General features: G+C 39.0%; 1 protein-coding gene across 4 annotated transcripts in view; it reads right to left on the reverse strand.

Annotated features, from left to right (window-relative positions):
- LOC126457828 (protein N-terminal asparagine amidohydrolase-like) overlaps positions 1-24,393 on the reverse strand; it is a 139,330-nt gene that overhangs the window by 86,538 nt on the left and 28,399 nt on the right. For 3 of the 4 annotated variants that reach the window (XM_050094457.1, XM_050094458.1, XM_050094456.1), the window contains exon 2: positions 10,935-11,202. In XM_050094457.1, the coding sequence (XP_049950414.1) occupies positions 10,935-11,121 (187 nt within the window). In that variant the 5' untranslated portion in view covers positions 11,122-11,202. Of the gene's footprint in view, positions 1-10,934; positions 11,203-17,923; positions 18,223-24,393 lie in introns of those variants that run through there. The other variant, XM_050094459.1, reaches the window with a different exon arrangement.

Below are 24,393 nucleotides of genomic sequence, written 5' to 3' on the forward strand. Positions count from 1 at the left end.
GAGTTGATTTTTAAATGACAGTCAAACATTCTGTGATTTAAGAAATTCGTCATACACTCTCTCACATAGTTTATCTTACATAAAAGGAAATTTACTTTGAAAGTAACGCTTTTCAAAGCAATATTCGCAATATTTTTCCGTGACCTATTAGAAAGGTACACTTTAGCAGTAACGCCAGGTAACAGGTGTCACTGCACTTGCGCAGCTACGATGACGCAGGAAGCCCGCATGTTCGTACGAGTGAAACATTAAAAGATCTTGCATTAAAACGAATCTAATGTAAAAAACTGTCACGTAACGTTCATTGGAGGCAATTTGTTGTTAAGAAGCACTGCATGCTCTTCCTAAAGCCTTTGACACACTTTGCTGTTGGCAGACGCTTGTATGAGTACTGTGTTTTGTTGTTGTATATGGCACGTTTTCTTTGTGACTTAAGTTTTATTTTCGTTTTTTTCTCTCGTTCATGTTTTGTTGCTGCAGTATTATTCTGCAGAAGTGGGATACAGTAATTTTTTTTTGTTAGAGTATTGATTCTTACCAGTCAAAATCACAAAAATTTAACTGAAAACTAAAAAAATGAAAAATTCCCGGAACTCAAAAAGATTCCCGGGTTTTTCCCAGTTTTCTCCCGGATGAAAAAATTCCCGGGTTTTTCCCGAATCTCCCAGTTCTCCCGGCTCGTAGACACCCTGACATGGCATGGCAACCAACTATGCAGTGCATACACTGCATGCTCTCAGCAGAGTATACTTCTCTTGCTCACTTGAAGGTGCAAAAGCATAACTAATGCTGCCATTGACTATCAATCCATCTATGTAGCTGCATGTTGAATTTGGGTGGTTGTGGAGAATCGAATGGAATAAGTGTCTGAGAATGGTGGGAGGAGTGTATCACACCACTGGGGGGTGGGGGCAAGAGTGAGTTATATGTACAGGTCCTTGCAATGCTAACAGGTCTGCCCATTTTTGTGCAATTTGTTTGTAAACAGTCTGAACTGCCAGTTGTGAAAGAAAGTAACAAAAATGGGTAGGCATGTAGTAGATTGTAACCACATCATTCGCCAAGAGTTGCTAACATCTGACCCTCAATGGTGGGACACCAGTTTCCACCAGGAGGCTGTCTCCAGGGCATGTACAGAAAGTTGTAGTTGCCAACCATATGTCCAACTGAGGTGGACTGGGTCTAACAAGCTCAGTACTGGCAGTGATGCCAGCCCATATGCAACATGTCCATAGTCCACTTGGCATAAAACCAAAACTTTGTAAAACACAGAAAAACTGTGCAATCTGCAGTCTAGGAGGTGCTGCTGAGAAATCTGAGGCTATTAAGCTTCCTCATGCTATCTGCCTTGAGCTGGTGCACACATGGCATCCATGCTACTTAACTGTTGGATACAAGGCCTAAAAATTTGAGAGTTTCAACAACTTCAAATCACTGTTTAATGAGGTGAAAGTTCTAAGCGCAGTGCATATGCCTGGACCTAGGACAGTCAGAGGGATATGATATTCTGGATAAAAAAGGGTAAACAGCCCCAGAAATCCCACTCATGCAGTGCAGAGTGAATGTAACGGTGCCAGGTGATATTTTACAACTTCTGCAGGTCAAAGATCACAGTGATCAGGTTTCGGCTTTGCGCAAAAGCATTGCACACTGCAGGTTCCAGACAAATCAGATGGTCTGTGCTAAATTGGTATACTCAAAAGGCACTTTGAAACTGCAATAAAGTCCTCTGGCTTTCATGCATTGACACTGTTGTTGGTTGACCATTCTTCTGAATATTTATACAGCTTGTTCATGAGAGAGATTGGTTAATAATTAGTCAAAATTGAAGGATCTTTTCTGGCTTCAGTATAATAATAATAATAATACCAACCCACCATCAGGAGGAAAACTCTCTTTCCTGACAAAAACAATTTAAAAACCTGAGGATGCACTTTATGCTGTCATTGTTAAGGTGTTCAAGCACTGGATAGTGAATTTCATTCGTTTCTAGGTCCTTTTCCTTGACACTCTGCTAAGACGCTGTGGAACTCTCATTCAGTACATGGAACACTGTACGATTCAAAGCTTTGTGCCTAGAAGAATAAGGAGTTTTACTTCACCAAACATTTCCGGGTCAGGCAAGTAGGGTGGTGGTTACTGTATATGGACACTTCAGCAAAGCGTACCAGGAAGCATTCAGCAATGACCATACGATCAGTGCACACGTCGTCACCGAGGGAGTTACCAGAAGCTACTATGGACAGTGGGTGGCTGCAAAAACAGCAGGTATAGCCCATATTTGAGATGGTGGGGTGTGGGTTCTCATAGGTGATATATATACTGCTCCCAGCAGTCCTGTTTCCTCTTTTTTACTAAAAACTGTGTCTTCACTGGAAGTCTCTTGAATTCTATTAAATGTTCCATAGAGGGTTGACAGTTGTGCGTTAAAGTGCCCTGTGATGCTCTCTGATAGCTGCTGCAGCTATTTCTTCAGACAACAGCGGCACAGATGTCCTTCAGAAAGCGCCTGAAGAATACAGTACTCTTGCATCTGTGGCAAGTATAATCATACCAAAAGAACCTTGTATCATCCCTTCGATATCCTTCTCTTGACTGGTTTCAAAAGTTGGGGCTGAAAATTTCTCAACTGGCTTTCTGAAGTGACAAATGTGGTGCATGTTCCATTGGTTGATGTTTTGAGAAAGAGAGAGTCATAGGAAAGTGGGTGCTGTGGCATAGATCACACCGACAGACCACTGGATTAAGCGTGATATGTTCAGGTTGCAGAAAGTAAAATCTATGGCTGAGTGTGTTCCATGGGCCATACTGAAACGTGTTGCAGCTTCAGTATTAAGTAGATAGATTTCCCGTTAGGAAATTAATTGCTCTATTACTTGGCCCCTTCTAGTTGTGGTTTGGCCATCCTACAGAGGAGTTTGGGCACTGACGTCTCCCAGTAGGAGGAAGAATGAAGGCAGTTGATCCACTAGCCCCATCAGCTGGTGTACTAGCTCCATAAGATATTACATACTGTTATCCTAACTGACAGACATAAATGAACAGTAAAGCTTGTAATGCAGTGGTTAGTGGCACCTGATCACTAAAAGCATCAGATCAAATGAGCTTGCAGACTCCTACAGATGCCCTCCCTGAGTAAATGTGATTTGTACAGTAGTATTTGTAATTTTGAATGGCAGCAAGTTGAGTTTCTGAGAAGCGCGTCGCCTGAAGTGCAGAACCATCTGTAGCGTTAATAGCCATTAAATGACAGAGTTCAACCTGGTGGCAATAGTAACCACATCAGAATGTGATCTGAGAAAACAGCAAAGGTGTAACAGAAGTACAAATCACTTTGCTGATGAGTCACACTCCAACTGAATGGTGGTTCTTCTTTGGTATTCAGAGGCTCACCCTCAAAGGGACTGGGAACCAGATTAACCGGAGCAACAGAATTCAGTTTAACTTTCAATTTATCCTTCTTGTCCTTGTGATGTTTCAGTTTCTGTGAGGATTTTCCTGAACTGCAGCCTATGGCTCTGCTAGCCACTGGTTGGTGATTAACAGCTGGTCTGTTTCATCTTGGGAGGGGGGGAAACCTTTGCAGGTGTCCTCTTTCCTGATGTTGCTGGAGATGGATAAGACATCTCCAGCTGTACCGATGAGGTGGTTACCACCAGTGTTGTAGATGTGTAGGTCAATGAAGCTCATGTCCCCCTGCCCAACTGAAAAACAGGCATTCACGTGTGGCACGTGTGGCTAGGGCTAGTATTTGCCATCTGATACTAGGTGGGAATTTTGACACAATGTTTGTTATGTTTGACATCATATTGATTGAATGAGTTGTTCAAATTTTTTCTTAGTGCCTTGATAAGACAAGCAATCAATCTTTTATGTTCTTTGTGCTTTGGTTTCTCAGATCCTGTTTATGATGTGGAAGTTTTTCTTGGTTAAACCTCAAGCCAACATGTCTATGTATCAAGTGTACCATCCATAAATAATATTGGCTTATACCATTCCATTGTTTTAACAATTGCAAGCTCATATCTATTTCTTCATTATTACTTCAGCTAACACAGTGCTAAGTTGTGATGTCATGCTTCCATGTGAACAGCAGTAATATACAACAAATATCAAGATAGGCGAGAAAAAATTTGAGATCTGTGCACGAAAATGACCCAGATTTCGAGCTAGTGGCCCAATCCCATAGTGAGGCTCTTGTCTATGAGATCACAGCAATCAAATAAACAATTGGTTGGGATATGATGCAACGACACTGTTTAATGCTTTCAGTGCTTCATTACTGTGGGAGAACTCTTGTACATGGCAAAAGAATGATGTAATGAATCAAACTAAGATTAAATTGTTATTTTGCTCAGATGTGTTTACCTCTGTGACATAAAGACAGCTATTCTTCATATGAGTACAAAGTATGCTGCATGCCTGCTCTTGTTATAAAAAGCATGCATCCACTCGAGGGTTAATCATGAGCCATCCATATCATTTCGGAGATCTTTTCCATGCAAAGAAACTAATCATTCTGTTACAGAATACAATTCTTCTGCACATCCAGATACAGTCTTGGATCTTGGAGTTGAATGTTTCCCACAATACCTGTCAATCTGTTTTCTCAATAATACAGACATTCATTGTTAATGAAGATTTGGCAGCTGCATAGAGTGCTTCTGGGAGAATAGTTGCTTGTTAGTGGCATAGTTTGGCTTAGGTAAACAAAGAATTTCTTGTTACAAACATTCGAGTTGATTTTGTAGACTTTACACAATTTTTCTGAATGACATAATGTGAAGGACAATCAAACAATTTAAAACCAGAGATGTAAAATAGGCTATAAAGCAATATACAGACTATTTTACATCTCTGATTTTAAATTAGAGATGTAAAATAGTCTATATTAAACTGAGTGACAGTACAAATCTGCAATAGCTGCTTTATTGTGTTTCCACTTCATGAATGAATTTTATTGCTCACTTTGTCATTGCCAGGGTTCCTGATAATTCACCTAAAGATTTGAAGTGCTTAACCTTAGTGATGGTACACTACCCCCTACTTTAGGGCATGTATTGTTTCAGTGGTAGTCTTGTTAATTATTGCTGGATCATCAGCAATGGCAAGATATTTGATAATGGTTATTTTACTTTTTGTTCCCATATTTATTCCAGGTGTATCTTTGTGCCATATTTTGATGATCTTATCTATATCAGATTGAAGAGGAATGGAGATATCCCATCATCTCCTGTTACGTCTGCTTTATTTCAGATTCAGAGATTTCACCCATAAATTTTGCTTTAGGCATTTTTCATTGTTGGATTAAATTACTTATTTTATTATCCATACCATACTTATGTAATATAGAAAACAGTCAAGTCATACACTTTTTTTTAATTTTTAAATCAAACATGGCCACGTGTACAGCTGTAGTATTATCTTGAGGATCCAGAACCATCCTGCTCATGATCAGTTTTGTTAAAAATTAAAAAAATCCTGTTACTCATTCATCTTCCATTCCATCTGCTGCTTCTATTCTATCTGATAAGGAAGGCACAAGATAATACTTTGCAGGCAACCAGGCAACTGATAGAAGAGAAATGCCTCAATAATTGCTCAGGTACATCTTATCATCTTTTTGTGTAGAGACTGAATCAAAGTAGTATTCTAATCTGTTGGTATAATTTTGCTTTCCCACACAAGGTGTGATAAAAAAAGTAATAGTTATTTATGTTTTCCTTAAAGAATTTTCATCAACATCAACTTGTCCCCTTCAAAGTAATCTCCCTCAAACATAATACACTCATGCCAGCACTTTTTCCAATCTTGGAAACTCTTCTGGGACTCACTTCCCATTACAGTGTTCAACTGCTTCAGCAATTCTGTTTTCAACTTATCAATAGTGGCAAAACAATGTCCTTTCATGGTTCTCTTCAGCCTCAGGAACAGAAAGAAGTTTCTGGAGTCATGGCCACAGAATACTATGGCTGAGGCAACACAATTACAAGCAAGCATTGAAGTGTGAGTGGGAGCATTGTCATGATGCAGTTTCCATGAATGGTTTTGCCACAATTCTCATTGTGTTCTATGGACTGCTTCATGCATATGATGTGTAACTTCCAGGTAGTAGTCCTTACAGACCGTCTGCTCATAAGGCAGGAACTCATGATGCACTATCCCATTTTAATCAAGAACAACACTAAGAAGAACCTTCACAAGTGATCAAACTTGTTGAATTTTTTTCTGTCTTGGCTCTTCAGAGAGTTTCCATAGAGATGATTGGGCCTTGGTTTTGATGTCATATCCATAAATCCATGTTTCATCACCTTTTATAATGTTCTTTAGAAGTTCTGCATTGTTGTCAACTTCATTCAGCAATTTCTGAGCAATGTTTACTCAGTGTCATTTTTGGTTGAAATTCAACAATTTCAGAACAAAATTTGCTGCTACATGTCTCATGCCCACAACATACGAGAAAACTGCTCAGCATGAGCCAAAGGATTTGCTGATAACATCACCAACCTCTCTGATGGTGATATGGCAATTTTCCAGAACCATTTTTTTTACTTCTTCCACACTGCCATGTGCTAGGGCATTCAAGACCATCGTCACCTTCACCATCTTCTCGGTCCTCTTTGAAATGTTTATACCACTCATAAACTCTTGTCTTACTCATAGCAGATTCACTAAAAGCCACAGTCAACATTTAGAGTGTGGTGCTGCATTTTATTCCATTTTTCAAGCAAAATTTAATGCAAATTCTTTGATCCATCTTTTTCAAATGTAAAAATTCACCAAGCACTTGAAAACATGTATAACCTTTTAGACCATCAACAATAAACTAAACATTAAAACCAGTTGAAAATGCAGACATACATCAGGAACATGTGTACCACAATAAAAACAATAAAAAAAATTAAAAAAGAAAAATTGAAAATCTGTTAAACAAAGCTCACAAAATTAATAAATTCCTGTTACTTTTTGATCACACCTTGTATATTAAAAATAATAGTCTGTCAGTCACGAGTCTGCCTCCAATCATGAGCATCTCAGTAATTGAACAATCTCTTCCCCCCCACGTGCTTTGCTGTTTTTGAAGCGGCACAGCGGGTCGGCAAAAACGTGGAAATGCCAAAAACACAACACTTTACCATGCCTAATATGGTGCCGGAAAACACTGGCATTCAAAACAAGTTCCATCTGTTATTATTCTAAACCACTTCCAGTCATCTAGGCAGAAGAAATATAGGTCCTCTATGGTTTTCAAGTGAATCTGATACCATTCTTCCTACAAAATAGTAGCATACTCAAGTAAGGATGATGGGAGATGGACAGCAATCATGCACTATTCTCTCCCAAGTAGACTGCAAAGACTCAATAACATGGAGATCTGTTGACTCCAGTGGCCAAGAGAGATGCAATAACTCATCTTTCTGCTTACAAGACCAGTCCTGGACAACGTAAGCTGTGTAAACTGGGGCCAAGACATCTTAGAACCCAGCATTACCACTGGGCAAAAACATTGTACCATGGGATGGACCTGATCAACCAAAATAGTCACATAACTGTTGGCAGTAATGCTACCTTGCGAAGTGCCCTTGGGGCCCATGGAATACCATGATATGGCTGCCTGAATCATCTCTGAATCCCTGACATGTTTCACTCTTGGAATGTAACTTAGCCACAAGTTAAACACAGTGTGCAACCAGACTCATCCAACCAAATGACTTTCGTCCACTGGTCTGCAGTCTAGATTTTATGGCTTTGGCACCACATTTTCCTGTTATGGGCATGTGCATCACTGATGTATGGTTTTGGAATTCCATCTCACCCAGCAATTAGCAGCTTATGGAGCTCCCCTTGTGTTGTTTTGGTGCTGACAGGGTTCATGATTGCGATGTTCAGTTCTACAGTGACTTCTACAGCTGTTATCTTCTTATTTTTTGTCACAGTTATTTTCAATGACTGACTGTCACAACCATCCAACACACACTTTCATCCGAATTGTGAATTAGCAGATGACGTTTTTCCGCTTTCCCTGTATGAGGTATAAATCTGTGATATAGTGCCTTGTGAAATCCCAAACACTTCAGCTACCTTGATTACAGAAGCACCCATCACACAAGTTCCAACAATCTGTCCACATTCAAAATCACTTAACTTTGACACAATGCACTCGCAACTACACAGAACATTGTTCTTACCATGACTGACACTTTGCAATGTATTGAGGGCATTGCACAGGTGCCATCTGCAGTCAAAAGCATCTGGATTTAGTTCAAGCATGCATTTCTTGTGGTGTTTCTACCTTTTTGGCCAACTCCTTAATATGATAACATTTGCATTTAGCTTCAAGCATGCATTTTTCACACTGTTTCCATATTTTTGTCCAACCCCTGCATATGATATTATGTATCTCATCACATGTCGGTGGAACCGAGACTTGGTTCAGGATAGATCCATCAAATTACAAGGTTTCTATTGGAGTTTCACAGTTGTGTAGTTTCCCAAAGTAATGCTTCCAAATGTCGCAATTAGCCTTGTGTTTGTATTGAATGTTCTGTCTGAGCAAGAGAAACACACACTTTGTGGTTTGCAGTTCGCTAATTCCCCCCTAAAATTCATGTTGAAATTTTGTGTGTATTTCTTTCTTAAATCATTGTCAACTTTCTCCAATCTACTGAAGTGCCATGTGCACTTACACTGTCTGTTTTAGATTTTTCCTCCATATTTCTAAGAAGTCTTGCCACTTCTCTGCACTTGGGTGACCATTAAGTCTTGGCACTTGACTGCACTTGGGTGACTATTCCAATTTTTGCATATGTCCAGGGTCATTCACATTCTGGGTGGTCCACTAGCTATGTTTACACTTTTGTGAAAGTATTCTGAATTTGCTTGTTGGTTCTTGAATGGTCTCAAGAAGTGCATTCCATGACAGTATCATTGTTTGCAGTAATTGTATAAATTCCTGTCGTGTTCTTTTAAATACTCTGGATCAATGTAGTTCTGATATTTTTCTCCAGCTAGGTCTGAAGCAGGTTTTGATTTGTGAGAGATCGTGGTTGGATTCTGTATAACCCTTACAGACTTGTATATTCATAATTCACACGGAAAATTTTCTAGCGATTGTAGCGATTGCTACGGGGTCAATCTGGTATTCATCTCCACAGTTCATTGGTGGTTTTCAGGTGAACATTTTCCGTGGGGGCTTCTTATGGTGTGTGGCTGCTAGTTAAAGGCTGGCCATTCTACATGTATTTATTAGGTACTGTACATTGGAATCTGGCTTCTACTGTGCTGAGAAAAGCCCGATGACATGTCTGTAATCCTGTTCTCTTTTGATTTATGCAATGAAATTAGGATCTTATCATGGAGCTGAGGGTTCTCTGAGAGTGTATGTCCAAGTTGTGAACATAACTTTTCAACTTTTTGGCCAGGTTGATTGTGTTGTGTTGGCAGAATAGCCAACACCGTGTTACTAGTGGAGGCCGAAATGCACGAGTTTTAGCTCACGCATGCTGGCATGAGGAGGGAAGGACTATACTGACGTAATGTCTGGGACATGACAAGGAATTAGAATTCAGAAAGCGGACCTAATTAGTTTGATACTTAACTTTAATCCATTAATGATGAGCGTTGCTCTTGATGGTATATGATTCACAATATTGTCTGTTCAGAATTCATTCTAATTACTGAATATGGCGTCTTGCTAGGTTGTAGCAAATGACGTAGCTGAAGGCTATGCTAAACTATCGTCTCTGCAAATGAGAGCGTATGTAGGCAGTGAACCATCGCTAGCAAAGTCGGCTGTACAACTGGGGTGAGTGCTAGGGAGTCTCTCTAGACTAGACCTGCCATGTGGTGGTGCTCGGTCTGCAATCACTGATAGTGGCGACACGCGGGTCCAATGTATACTAACGGACCACGGCCGATTTAAAGGCTACCACCTAGCAAGTGTGGTGTCTGGCGGTGACACCACAGATTGTTCACCGGAGCATGTGCATTCACTAGCGCATAGGTTTCACTGATACATTTATTTATGAGAAGAAAGGCATATTCTGAAGACAATGTGAAATCTATCACTGAGCAATGAATCCTATTACACACCATGAATGCAACAGTACACTTAGTTAAATGACTATTATTGTGTCTAACTACAGGTTTCCCTTTGCATATGTGATATTGCCCTGAATTAAGGAATTTATAATCATGAAAACATATTTCTTGTGCTGCAAGGAATAAGTGTTGTTATTAATATTACTGCTTACATCGAAGCAAGTAGCTGAAACAAGGAATGCCGTGAGTTCAGTTTTCCCATCTTAGTTAAAACAATGCTAAGGAATTAAGGGTCCACCTTAAAATATATTCATCTATTCACAGTCTCTGCTGCTTTATTTTTTATATAACTTCAATATTTTTATTAAAAAACTGTTATTGCAAGTGTTAAACAAAACCTGCACGTATCGCATTGCGTGCTCTATATACTTGCTTCCACGACAAGAAGGTAACCAAACACTGAACAGTCTTACATGCCAGAGAAATACACAACATAATCTCATACAAGTGACAGCCTCAGTTTGGCTTGTATGAGGTATTCCACACCTACTTACAAACATGATGGATTGGTTCCATATTTATCTTGAAAACACAAAAAAACAACAGATTAAAATAATAAAACTATAGAACATAATTTGCATGTTTCACAAATAGATATCATGCATACAGTTTCCTCCATGTAAATGCTATGGTGAGATTGTGGTCATCTTCCGACAAAAATCATTGCTACAGGCTGTAATATGTAAAGACTTCAGTATTTCAAGTCAATACAAACAGAGCAAAAGCATTAGTTACCTGATATCAAACAACAGTTTCACAACTCATTTAACCTAGTTATTTGTAAAGGAAGCTGCTCATATGAATACAGTAAAATTGCAAAAAACTGGACTTACAGTCATTAGGCTCAGTGACAGCAAGCTCTCCTTGGTGAACATAGAGTAGTCCATGTGGTCCTACAGTTTTTGTTGGAATCTCTAAAAATTTCTCCGACTGTTCTCTTATCTCAGGATTAGTCTGTAGAAATGCATGTAAGTTAGGCGGAGGTGCATTTTGTACAACTCCATTGAACACAAGTACCATATTTTCATTAAGTAATGAATAACAAAAAGGAGAAGTTTTTCCAGGTTAAAAATCTGTAATCGCACTGAATCACTGCAGCATCTGCAAAAGAAATATAATACAAATATTAGCTTCATCAATAAATAAGAAGCTGGAGTAAACACGACAAATCACATAATCACCAACTGAAAGGCAGAAGTAAGTGAACAATGAATTTAGTGCCAGTATCATAATCTGTCCGAGGAAAAAAAAAAACACACACACACACACACAAGCCCTTTACAAAAGTCACTATAGTTACCAAATAATTGTTTATTTACACAAGTATCTGTGTAGCTCAGAGTGTAAGACACAGGCTACAAATCAAATATCTGGGGTTTGATCCCCTGTCAGTCCTAGGATTTTTTCTAACACTTGTCACTTTCTTCACCTCTGGCAATGATTTGTTAATGTGACAAGTGACACACTGCAACATGATTGAGAATCACTAGAATAATGCCTTGTGCAGTACATTAGCATCCGGACCAACTTTTATGTTATGTAAATCTTTACTTACTAACCTGCCTTGAATTGCATAAAACTTGGTGTAGCTATTTACAACCAAGCATTAAAGGTGATGGTAGGGAGAGAGGGGTTACACTGCTTAGGAGGGAATACCAGTAGCCCTCAGTCTGTTCACAAATGGGGCCATCAGATAAACAGAACTATTCAATCAAATGGGTGCACAAATGTAATTCCTCTTGCAGTTTTGACTAACACATGTCACTATCAGGGCTCTGATTTTCTTAAACTTACCGTAAAATGAGATTTATCTTATAATGCTTCCACAGTTATTTTTAGTCAGCCATTTAGTTCCAAGAAAAGCACTAAGACCCCTTGTGACACCCTTAATGTGTTTTCCTGCCGTGTGGCTATAAAACCTTATCACCTAGTATGAATAAAGAGAGATGGAGGATTAATATTCTGCAATAGGTAACTTTCAATAAAGGATACTGCAGCAGAGGGAAAACTTATTTACTATAACTTCAGAGTTTGTTTACACAGGCTTTGTACAAACAGAGTGAACACTCCCAGAAATAAAAATGAAACAAAAATTAATGCTTTAAAGTTTGTCATTGGTACTCTAACCTCTTTACATCAAATGATGAAATTCCAAAACTTGTTCTTCATTCACAAGTCAGAAAATGAGGTGACTTTAAGTACACTTAATTAAAATACTTATATTTTACTGACAAAAAATTACACTAGTCACTGATGAAATACAGTAATGTTAATTTACAAAATTCCAACTGACACACAGGAATCTGATAATAAATAGTGTTGTATACATGGCTCAAGAGGTATGCAACAATACCATGAGAGGCTGCCACCACACCTCAGGTGCCTTCTCTGTTTAGAGCAACCATTTCTAGATGGTGCTTGCCAACAGGGACTATCTTTCTGGTTCCACCTCACATCCCTTGGCATGTCATATTCATCCACCAATAGTGTTGCCTATCACCAGAGACAGCACTGTCAACAATGGACTGCTTTGCTTCTGCCTGGTACTGGCATGCATGGAGATCCTTTCGCCAACAGGCACAAAAGTCAACACACCGCGGATACCCTCTCAGTTCTGCATTCCAGCCATTCCAACAATAGCAGGATTTCCTGCAACTGCACAAATGGCTCTGAGCATTATGGGACTTAACATCTGAGTCCATCAGTCCCCTAGAACATAGAACTACTTAAACCTAACTAACCTAAGGACATCACACACATCCATGCCCGAGGCAGGATTCAAACCTGCAACCGTAGTGGTCGCGCGGTTCCAGACTGAAGCGCCTAGAATGGGTCGGCCACAACGGCTGGCCCTGCAACTGCTCTACTGAGCACAGTTCCATGAGTTCCATTCAGAAGACTACAGTTCCAATTTAGCACTTGTTATTTACAGAGTAAGACAAGTGTCTGTATAAGTGCTTTCTGTCATAGTACCTAAATCAAAGACTTTCAAGACACTGCAAAGTTTTCTACGTGTCATTGTATTACGTATACAATGTCAAGTGCCACACATCAAAATGTTACAAAGTTGAATACAGTTTTGTATCATAACTATTAATAAATGTTATTGGCTAATATAACAACAACAAAAAATCAACTATTAATAATATAATGTAAATGGATAGATAAAAAAATCTACTCAGCAAGCGGTGGCAGGGGGACACACACACAAAAGGATTTAACTTTTACAAGCTTTTGGAGTCAGTGGCTCCTTCTTCTGGCAGAAGAGTTGAAGGGGAAGGAAGAGTGGTGATGGAAATGACAGGGGAGGTTAAGGAAAAAATCACACTACATATGACTGAGAAACTCTATGAATTCTAGAGTCTGTAACAAGTGACTGATGATAATTCATTTTAATATTCTCCTACACACTGGCAGCTACTACACAGTTGTAATTATTTGGGTTGATGCAATCCTCCCCTAGTTTCAGAAGAGCTGCCATGCCTGCTTCCCTCCTTGAATCGGAGTGATGACTGGCAGACCATCTTCCATTGAAAGTCATGACAATGTAGTCCATACATGCAGGATTTGAGTGCCTAACATCTCCTAGCGAACCTTATCTGGCCCTGGTACTGTCCTGTGAGCTACAGGTAAGGCAATCTCTAACTTCCTTGTACACAAGAGTGAGAGTTGACCTATTCAGTTGTTAGTGGCATTAATGGCCAGCAATTACTTACCTGTTAATCCACATTTGTGTTTTGTTTTGGGACCAGACTGCCATTCCGTGTTATTTGATTGCAATATTTACTTATTATTTAATCTACAGCTTATGTGGTTCGCATAGGTCCTCTGTCTTATGTGCCTATTTCAGTGCATGTTTTAACTTTTCTATTAATCCTCTCCACAGACTCTTTGTTGATGATTTGAAATGGTTAACAGATTGTAAGAATTCCTGGCATAGCTGCTTTCTCCTCTCTCTGATCATGTGTCTAGTGTTTGCTCTGACTTTTTGAAAATTGCAAGGTTGCCAGAAGATTGTACACAATGGAATTATCACAGAGCTGTCTGCCTGCCACTGGTGGCTGACTAGCACTTTTTACTTCATCATGGGATAAGGTGTCTACCAGGTTTAACAAGCAACTTCGAAATGGGCACATTGGCAGCTCTGTGGACAACATTGGTGACAAGTACTACCATGTCTTTGTTATTCATTTGGAATTCAAATAAAGCAATTTTGCAGTAAAGTATCTGTTAAGGAAGCTTGGTGGTTGGTGTTGCTGTGTCTGGAAGATGGATCCAAATGGGAAAATGATCCTTAAAGTGCAAATTCTTTATAACTTCTCAAAGAACAGTATTAGCTAGCACAGGTGAGCAAAATGAGAGGACAATGGGTGAATATGATCCAGCTGCAACACTGAAGCATATCACGTTTGCTGCATTAAGGAGGGAGATAATGTCCGATGAGACAAATATCTACCTGGCTTCTGGCACATATGTTCGTAAAGACCCACTGCATGTGAAGTGCGAAGAATCTACACAGGGCGAGAAGGGGTAGGGGAGTTCATGGGTGAGGTTCTTGAGGATGTTATATCAACAGGATAATGAAGTGGAGAATACAGGGAACAAACAGTTAATTTCAGTGGTGTGAATACTTGAAAAGACGTTACCCAGACGACCGCTACGGTCGCAGGTTCGAATCCTGCCTCGGGCATGGATGTGTGTGATGTCCTTAGGTTAGTTAGGTTTAATTAGTTCTAAGTTCTAGGCGACTGATGACCTTAGAAGTTAAGTCACATAGTGCTCAGAGCCATTTGAACCATCCATTACCCAGAGAAGAGTAGTTAGGGTAACAGGTACAGAATGGTATGTGTCCTTACAGACAGGTTTGCCAACAACATCCGAAATATTAATAAAATTAAAGAAATGGTTGCCAGATGGTTTAAAATGAGTGTCTTGTTTAAGCAGACACAGAAGCCTATCTTATGGCAGAAGCTCTAGTTAATCCATATGTGTTCTTAGACAATTCACACCTCATTCCAGGATAGGAACCATTTATTTCAACTAATTTTCTTTCCTTTTTCTTTCTTCTTTGATATTAATTCTGAAATAACATTTGAAATGTAGGAGGTGTTTCCAAGTCATAAGTATGTTTCTATTTGCATGGCTGATTCAGCATCATAATGTATACTTGCATTCTCCTATCTTATAGTTTCAAGGGCACTTTTTTATTTTTTCATTTGTCAGTATGTTTGTTTCGGTTATTCGGTTTGCTTGTGAGAATTGTATCACACTGTGCCTCTGACCCTGCTTTGGATGTCTGATTCTGTAGCTTGTTGGTGACTTCTATTGATATTGGTTTGGAGGTAGCTGCAGACTTTTAACCATCAGCACTGTTGAATACACACTAACCCATTAGGACCTGAATTTATTTTTACTTGATTTTTTATTTATTTATTTATTTATTCATTACTGTCTTAACCGGGCATAAGTTACACAACATAATTGTTTTTACAAAAGTCATTACCACTTTTTGAGAGATATTAGATGTTACCATATGGCAATGGTAGCTGCTTTTACTACCTAAATTTATATGAATTACAGCTTCAACACTGAAAGTTCTTATTACATATACAACTTCTGTGTGAATTTATTATAAGCTTTTGATCATACAATTGGTATTTTATAACACAATACAAATCATAACAATACACGGCTAAAAGAATCAGATACTTCAACCTAGCATTACTGTAAACGAAACAGAATAAGACAATCTATACACAATTCCACATTACACTTGGAACACATTATTCCACAGTGCATTTACAGTCCTTGTGAGCACACCTCTTCTTCTTCTTTCCTTTTCTCTGTTGATTGAATCTGATATATGACTATCAGAAAATGCCCTTCATGCAGATCTTCCAGCTGCTTTGGGTAAAGCTTGGCATTTCTGCAAGTACGCTGCTGCTACATCGCCCTTGAATTCCAGCTGAGAAATACTTTGGTTTCTTCCTTTATTACACAAAATTCAACTCTTCTGTATGGTGACAGCTAACATCCATGTAAAGATAGACCAGTACCATTTCTTGTTTCTCATTCCAATAAGGTTGCACACTAGACTCTCATCCATCTAATCAGCACCTCCCATGCATGTATTATATTTGGCTACCAATTTTGGTCTGGGAATCATTATATTTCACTTTTTTGGTTGCAAAAATCTCCTAACTTGGTCAACTTCTTGAGCATCACATGAAGATGAGATCATTGTGACAATTGCATTGTCCAGCCACTGCACATACAATAACCTCGCATTCTTCTCTATTGCTGTATCAAAATGTCAGCAATATTTCTTGGAAAATGATTTTTTGTTTTCCAGTAGACATTCTTTTGGAGGTCTGTTTTCTGTGATTGTGCCGATGGCAGAGTATCCACAGTACTTAAGAAATGAAAACAGAGATGCGCCAGAAAATGGATTGTCCATGTAGAAGATGTAGCAAAGTTTTCTGTTCACTTCAGGAATTTCATCAAATAAAACAAGTAAGGAACCTGTCGACTTGGCAAAAAACTGCTCAAAGACTGCATTTCCTTTAGGACCTTTTCACGGATACAGTCCACAATTTACCAAATATCCATCTTTGGTGTTGAGGCTCCAAATCTTATAGCCATATCTAATGGGCTTACCACGGATGAATTGTTTGCATATGTGGCAACCGAAGTACTTCACCACAAATTCATCATTTACTATTTATGACAGGTGTTCCTCGGGTGTGAAATTCTCAATGCAGTGCTCCTTCAACATCCCCATAACTAGATGGATTTTCCGTGCCTTGTCATTTTCATCCATCTTACTGTTACCTGCACAGCGCAGACACCTACATATTTGTAGAAATCTCTCTCTCTTCTCACAGACTGAGACACATCCAAGCTTTTCATGTCATCTTCTGAGTCCCATTAGATCCTTTTAGAAGGTAACTGTTGTTGTGGTCTTCGGTCCAGAGACTAGTTTGATGCAGCTCCCCATGCTACTCTATCCTGAGCAAGCTTCATCATCTCCCAGTATCTACTGCAACCTACATTCTTCTGAATCTGTTTAGTGTCTTCATCTCTTGGTCTCCCTCTACGATTTTTACCCTCCACGCTGCCCTCCAACACTACACTGCTTATCCCTTCATGCCTCAGAACATGTCCTACCATCCGATCCCTTCATCTAGTCAAGTTGTGCCACAAATTTCTCTTCTTCCCTACTCTATTCAATACCTCCTCATTAGTTATGTGATCTACCCATCTAATCTTCAGCATTCTTCTGTAGCACCACATTTTGAAAGCTTCTATTCTGCTCATGTCTAAACTATTTATTGTCCACATTTTACTTCCATACATGGCTACATTCCACACAAATACTTTCAGAAATGACTTCCTGACACTTAAATCTATACTCGATGTTAACAAATTTCTCTTCTTCAGAAACACTTTCCTTGCCATTGCCAGTCTACATTTTATATCCTGTCTACTTTGACCATCATCAGTTATTTTGCTCTCCAAATAGTAAAATTCCTTTACTACTTTAAGCATCTCATTTCCTTATCTAATTTCCTCAGCATCACTTGATTTAATTTGACTACATTCCATTATCCTCGTTTTGCTTTTGTTGATGTTCATCTTATGTCCTCCTATAACCACTAACATACAAAATAGAGATGAAACCCTGTATCTTGCTGCTGTAATTTTTGGATCAGACTGACAATTGAGAAATAATGAATGACACTTTATTTCTTTCACCAAATGATCAATAAAATCCTGGTCAATAAAAAGTTCAAATATATCAATAATCGAAATGTTTTCATACCTCTGGTAGTCAGGTTTTGGAAACATAGAAGAATTTTGAACGTCAAAGTCAGCGCCTTTCTCCCAGCACCACCCATATGTATCTCTATCAGAAGACCAGTCCACAGTATTGCCCAATAATAAGGTAGATATTACTTCGGCTTTGGTACACTTGGATGTTGTGCAGCTGGTTCAGGTACAATTGGATCCTGTGCAGCTTTCATTGACTGTGCTGGCGGGTCATGGTCCTCATAATCAACACTGATTCTTTCGTTATTTGGCAACCTTATTTCAACATTACCTCGTAACTGACAAGAGACAGGTTTTCTACTAATCTATAACAATATGGAATAAAATAACAAATCATAAAGTGGTCAGTATCAGTAAATAGACAATTCACAACAAAAAAATGGTTCAAATGGCTCTGAGCACTATGGGACTTAACATCTAAGGTCATCAGTCCCCTAGAACTTAGAACTACTTAAACCTAACTAACCTAAGAACATCACACACATCCATGCCCTAGGCAGGATTCGAACCTGTGACCGTTGCAGTCGCGCAGTTCCAGACTGAAGCGCCTAGAACCGCTCGGCCACTCCGGCCGGCTAATTCACAACAAACCGGTGCTATACCTACTTGCCCACCAAAATCTTCATTTCCTGAATCTTCATTTGGATCTGGCAACTCAACAAACACAACACCTTCAACATCATTATTATAAAGAATTTCCAGCACCTCAGCAAGCAAGAAACTCTTCCAAAACAAAAAAGGGAAAATTTGTCCTTTTAGTGAGTAAAAGCGCCTAGTGTTGCTATATGCACAAATGGCGCAACTCAAAGTAATTTATTTCACAACACGCAATAATTTTCAAAGAATATATATTTGTGTATTACAGCTAAGCACACTAAAAAACAAAATCATATTTCATATGTTATTGTGTACAATGTACTAACTCAAAATTATACTCTATTTTTCTTCCTCGTCCAGAAAATGACAAATTCCAACACTGCATACGTCACAACTTTTGAATGTATTGTTAAAATTGTTGCATTGTAGTGATTTTCACAGTCTTGTGAAATGGAAGCAAGTGCTGATAACTTCTCGTTTCACTCATGTCACAGAAACAAAGTTTTTTAAAATGTGTAACAAGCAATGTCAGAAGGTACTGCACGGTGCTAACGGGTTAATCCATATTTGTAGTTAGACACTGGACTCGCATTCGGGAGGACGACGGTTCAATCCCGCGTCCGGCCATCCTGATTTAGGTTTTCCGTGATTTCGCTCAATCACTCCAGGCAAATGCCGGGATGGTTCCTCTGAAAGGGCACGGCCGACTTCCTTCCCCATCCTTCCCTAATCCGATGAGACCGATGACCACGCTGTCTGGTCTCCTTCCCCAAAAACAACCAACCAACCATATTTGTATGACTGTTGATATGGTTGCACTAACTTTTTATATAGTTTTCTGTAGAGAAAACAGGAGGTTGGTAGGTCTTTATAACCTTTTTACACATTTAGATACAAAATTATATTAATTACTTTAATTTTGTCAATTTTTTTCTCTCCTGAAAACATTGTACAGTTTCTCCTCCAAACTGAGTGGTCACATGGACAATCGCCATGGAAAGTGTTCCTGTTCTGTGAGAATCTTTCGTGCATTTCCCATTTGTTGCATTGCTTTAGCACACTAATGCTGCATGACAATATCTCTGGTGACACAAATGTTTTCTGAGTACCATACCGCATTCATAATGTTACAAAGCAGTACTGGAGAAACCAATGTTCCGGACTTGATTTTAGTGGCCTTCTTCTGGGTCTGCCCCTGTAGCCATGGCTGAAATGTTGGTTTCTCCAGTATGGTTTTTTACATTACGAAGCCGTACAATACTCAGGAAACTTGTATATGAACTGACTCTGGCCGCAAAAGCCTACACAGTTATAATATCTATTGTATTTGTAACAGCTCAAAGTGTTGGGTGCATAGGTACATAAAATAGCAATGAAATTACCAAATAATTCTGTTGAGGTCAGAAAGGGACAAGTTAACCAAAATTTAAAATACAGGTGGCAGTCTTCCACAGCACACTGTTCACTCTCTTCATCACTTTTATTACAACTTGCACATGCCATTACATCCCCCCCCCCCCCTCCAGATTTTCCATGTTTCAGCTAAAATAAGCCAATTTTGGTCTCACCACCTTCTTCTCAGCCTATCCACACATTTTCTCCTCAAGGTTTTGTGTTCACATATTGTTGGTTTTCTAATTCGGATCACAAAGGAACATTGTCATGTCACCAGGTCTTATTAAGCATTTATGTAGGCACTAAACAGCAAATGAGAGAAAGCACACCTCTGCCTAACTTTGTGGTTTATGTCTATCTCTGATGAAAGCTACTTCCAGTGTCTCTGTTGATTCTGTTATAATTATTAAGGTGGTAATCCATTTGGTAATCATTTGGATAAAGTATCTGTAATAGCTTGTTTTCTATATTATCTCCCACAACTTCATCCAACCAACATGCTCAACTGCTTTTCCCACATCCAAGAAAAACTTCCTGTCTTTTTTTGAGTCACCTTTTTCATTGGAAAAACAGTGTCACTACAGGGATGGGCTTTACACATCCCTATTTGTTCCTTAATCAAAATAGCTTCAATAATATTTTCCGGCATTCAATTTATTATTTTTCATATACTTTGTAAGATAAATTTAAAAGATTGATAATCATTGTAACCCCAGTCATCAGATACTTCATACTTTCTGTATGATTAAAAATATATATATACATTTTAAGGAATACTGTGCCGTTCTTTTTTTTTTTGTTCTTTGGCTTTGCCAATTTCTGTTGAATTTTTGTGGTGCCACTCTCTTTCTTTCTCTTTGTAATGGGTATCGTCTGGCATTATCCAAATTTAAAGATATGCCATTCCCTACTGTTCAGAATTTCCTTATGATTACTCAGTGACAATGTAGATAGCAGGACAGCCAGCAGTCTGATACTTCTGCTGACTATCTGATAAATCATTTAAATATGGTAATGGAAATCATTGGTGGAATATAAATGTCAGAGGGACTAAAGGTAACAATTCACCATACAGCTGAGGCACTGACAAGAAAATAAACAACACAGAGAATATTGCTCGATATCAGATATCAGATGGCACCTACTCTCAACCCTTTGCCACAGGGATCACATCCTCTGCAAAAAAACCTCAGTGCAAAACCTGCCCAACGACCCCCCCCCCCCCCCCCTTCAGCACATGCTACTCCAGTCCTGTCACAGGGAGCTATGAAAGCAGTCATATCATGCACCAGCTTGGCTGTAGCTCCTTTACAGCATTTTATATGTGCATGACTGTTGTTCCAAATCAATGGCCACCGCCAAACTGTGACCAACAGCAAAGTTCACCACTCAGTAACACAACACACTGCTGAGTATAACATGCTTGATTTCAATGGCTGCTTCACAGTCCAAGCCATCTAGATCCTTCCCTCCAACACCAGCTTGAATTGTCCCTGCAACACACACTTCAGTCCCATAATCCTCCTTGTCTCAATCTCTTCTAGATATTTCCTCACACCTGTCTCATCCTCTGCCCCATGACATTAAACTCACTCATCTTGGACTTACACCCTCATCTCCACAGTCTCTCTCTTTCCCTGTTGTCCCTCTCCCTCCAATCCACATCACTATGTGGAGTGCACAATTCCCATGCACATTTTGCTTCTCCCCCTCAGCCATGATCCACCCCTTCTCAACCCTCCCTGCCAGTCCCCACCTGCTTTCTCACCTCATCCACTCCCTCTGACACAGTCCTTCGCCTCAGGTGATGTGCAGTGCCGGCACAGTTTAGAAGAGCATGTGTATACATGTGTGTCTATATTCTATTAGCTATGACAAAGGTTTCATCCAAAAGTTAATAATATTCTCAGTCTTTTTCATGTGCCTATCAATGACTCAATGCCTCAACTATACAGCGAGTTGATGAAACAGTTATGAATATAGAGAATGTTAGTGATTTTATTATACTCTTTTGGGACTTATAAAATGCTATTTCTGTTTCTGTTGAACATTCCCCAACAGAATATATACTGGGTTCAAAAATTCTTGCACTGTAAACTTTCAGTTTTATTTGGGATTGTCATAGACTTTCAACTCAAACTGCCAGTGTTTGTGCATGACCCTCCAGATTTAGTATAACTTTGGGATATACAGTCATTCATCTTGAGTGCAGCCCCACTGTGAATGCTGTTTCCAGGCCTGGATCAACTGGTTGAGACTCGTGCATGGTAGAAAGCTGCTTTGTCTTCAGCTGAATGACTGGAAGCTGTTGCAAGCAAATGTGTCAGGTGAACCATCCCAAAAACACACTTGCAATTCTCAAAGTATATGTATTATATACTCTCACACATATTATTCCTCCTCCAGAAAGGACTGTGGTGCAACATGGCCACCCACTTGACTGCATGGGCTGTCAGTTACATGACTCTATATGAGGGAAGCAGTGTAAGGGGGAGAGCCATGGGTCCAACATTCACCCCACCCACTGTGAAGACGAGAGGAGATCTTTGTCCCCTCTCATCCTCATAACAGGTAGGCCCCTCTTATTTTGTGGCCCTCCTTACCTTTATAACCTTCCCCAAAGGAAGATCAAATTTCATGTTTAAATTTACCAGTGTATCAGACCCATGGCTGTTAATAAATATACAATCTATGCACAGCTGATTCATTACCCGTACTGCAAACTAGTGTATGTATATTGCACTGTATGACCAAGCAGAATTTGTTTAAGAGATACTGATAAAAATCTTCTGACAACGAACTGTTCATCAACATCCCATCTAGTTGTTCACCCAAGAACCAATGACAGAGATGCTTCCTCCCAGTGGAATTCAAAACGTTGTTACCATCAAGTTTACAATAATTTTATCACATATTAGACATCACAGTTAAGATGACAGGATGATGATGATGATGATGATGATGATGATGATGATGATAATGATGACAACAACAGTACCAACACTGCTAATAGTAGCATGAGCCTAAATTAGGAGCTTTGCAATTACTTATATCTTTTACAGACTGTTGGCCTTGCTCAGCCTGAGAAGTGACAGATGTGCTATGAGCAGTTAACTGCAAGAAGCCAAAGTGAAAGCAGCAGAAAGATGGAATATTTCGTGGCAATAAATTGAAGTAATTGTGAAAAATCATAACATGAATATAACTATGGAATGATTGATGTACTCAGGAAAAAGGAGTCATAATCACAAAAGTTTACAAGGCTGTCTTTAGCACAAAAAGGGGGTGCACAATGCTGCACCAAAAGTTTTGGTGATTTATCCAGTGATGTGAAATGTCTGACAGAGAGCAAAGTAAAATTTGAAACCAAACTAAAAACGTTTGTCCTCGACAACTCCTATTCCACAGAAGAATTTCTACTATTATTAAAGGTGGTAAACAGGAATTATTAACTCTCAGCTGTATATTTAAAAACACAAAATAAAATAAACTTATACATGTTTGGCATGTAGCCATATTTACAATGTAATTTGTAATGTGAATGTAAAATGATTCGTTTCAGCTCATTTTCTGACAGTCTTTTTGTTGTGCCTATCTGCGACTCAGCATCTCTACTATATGGTGAGTAGTGACTATTTGTTCATAATATTGTAACTAACAAGATATATGCCTCGTAATAAGAGTAATTTTGTGGCTCGTAATACTCAGCTGAAATCACTGTTCGAACAGTTCAGTTACTGCAGCCAATATTATTATTATTATTATTCTTTTTCACTACACTATTAACTGTAGCTGAGCTCCTTATCATGACATCCCACCTGTTGCTTCCCAATTCATAACTAAACTAACGTGTTTCAACCTAACCCAGAATTGTGCCTTCCTCTGCAGATCAACATATCGACACAAACTCCATTCCAAAAAAGTACAATAAGACAATGAAACCATAGCTGTGGCAGTTTAAGGTAACCTTTCGTGGTCCAATGTACCATGAATAATTGTGTAGCACATCAAATGGTTTCTACCGTGGAGCTTTAAATATGTTGCCTCTTTTCTTGTCTATCATTGGTTACCTAAAACTATCTTTCCATAGACTATGCAAAACAGATGCATTGCATGAAAATCTTCCTAGTTATCAGTGACCCTGTTCCAGATTTAACCCTAACAGTTGTCTGTAGCATACAGTATGTCAGAGAAGTAATTTGCATAGTTTGATTTCCTATAGAAACCATTGTGATATTACGATCATCTTATGGTGAATATTTTGTATAGCACAGTGTTGGGTTGAAATGAATGTGACTGTCTGTTCTTTTGAAAGACAGCATCAGCAATTGTCCATGTGGCATGAAGTAAATCATGGGACATTGGTATTACATCGTACACTTAAACTGTTTTCATTCTGTGAAAGAGAGGCGTTTGCTTACATTTGTATGGGATTTCATAAGCAGCTTGTCAATGTCCGATATGAGGTAA

The sequence above is a fragment of the Schistocerca serialis genome, chromosome 2 (genome assembly GCF_023864345.2).
Source record: "Schistocerca serialis cubense isolate TAMUIC-IGC-003099 chromosome 2, iqSchSeri2.2, whole genome shotgun sequence".
Classification (NCBI taxonomy): domain Eukaryota; kingdom Metazoa; phylum Arthropoda; class Insecta; order Orthoptera; family Acrididae; genus Schistocerca; species Schistocerca serialis.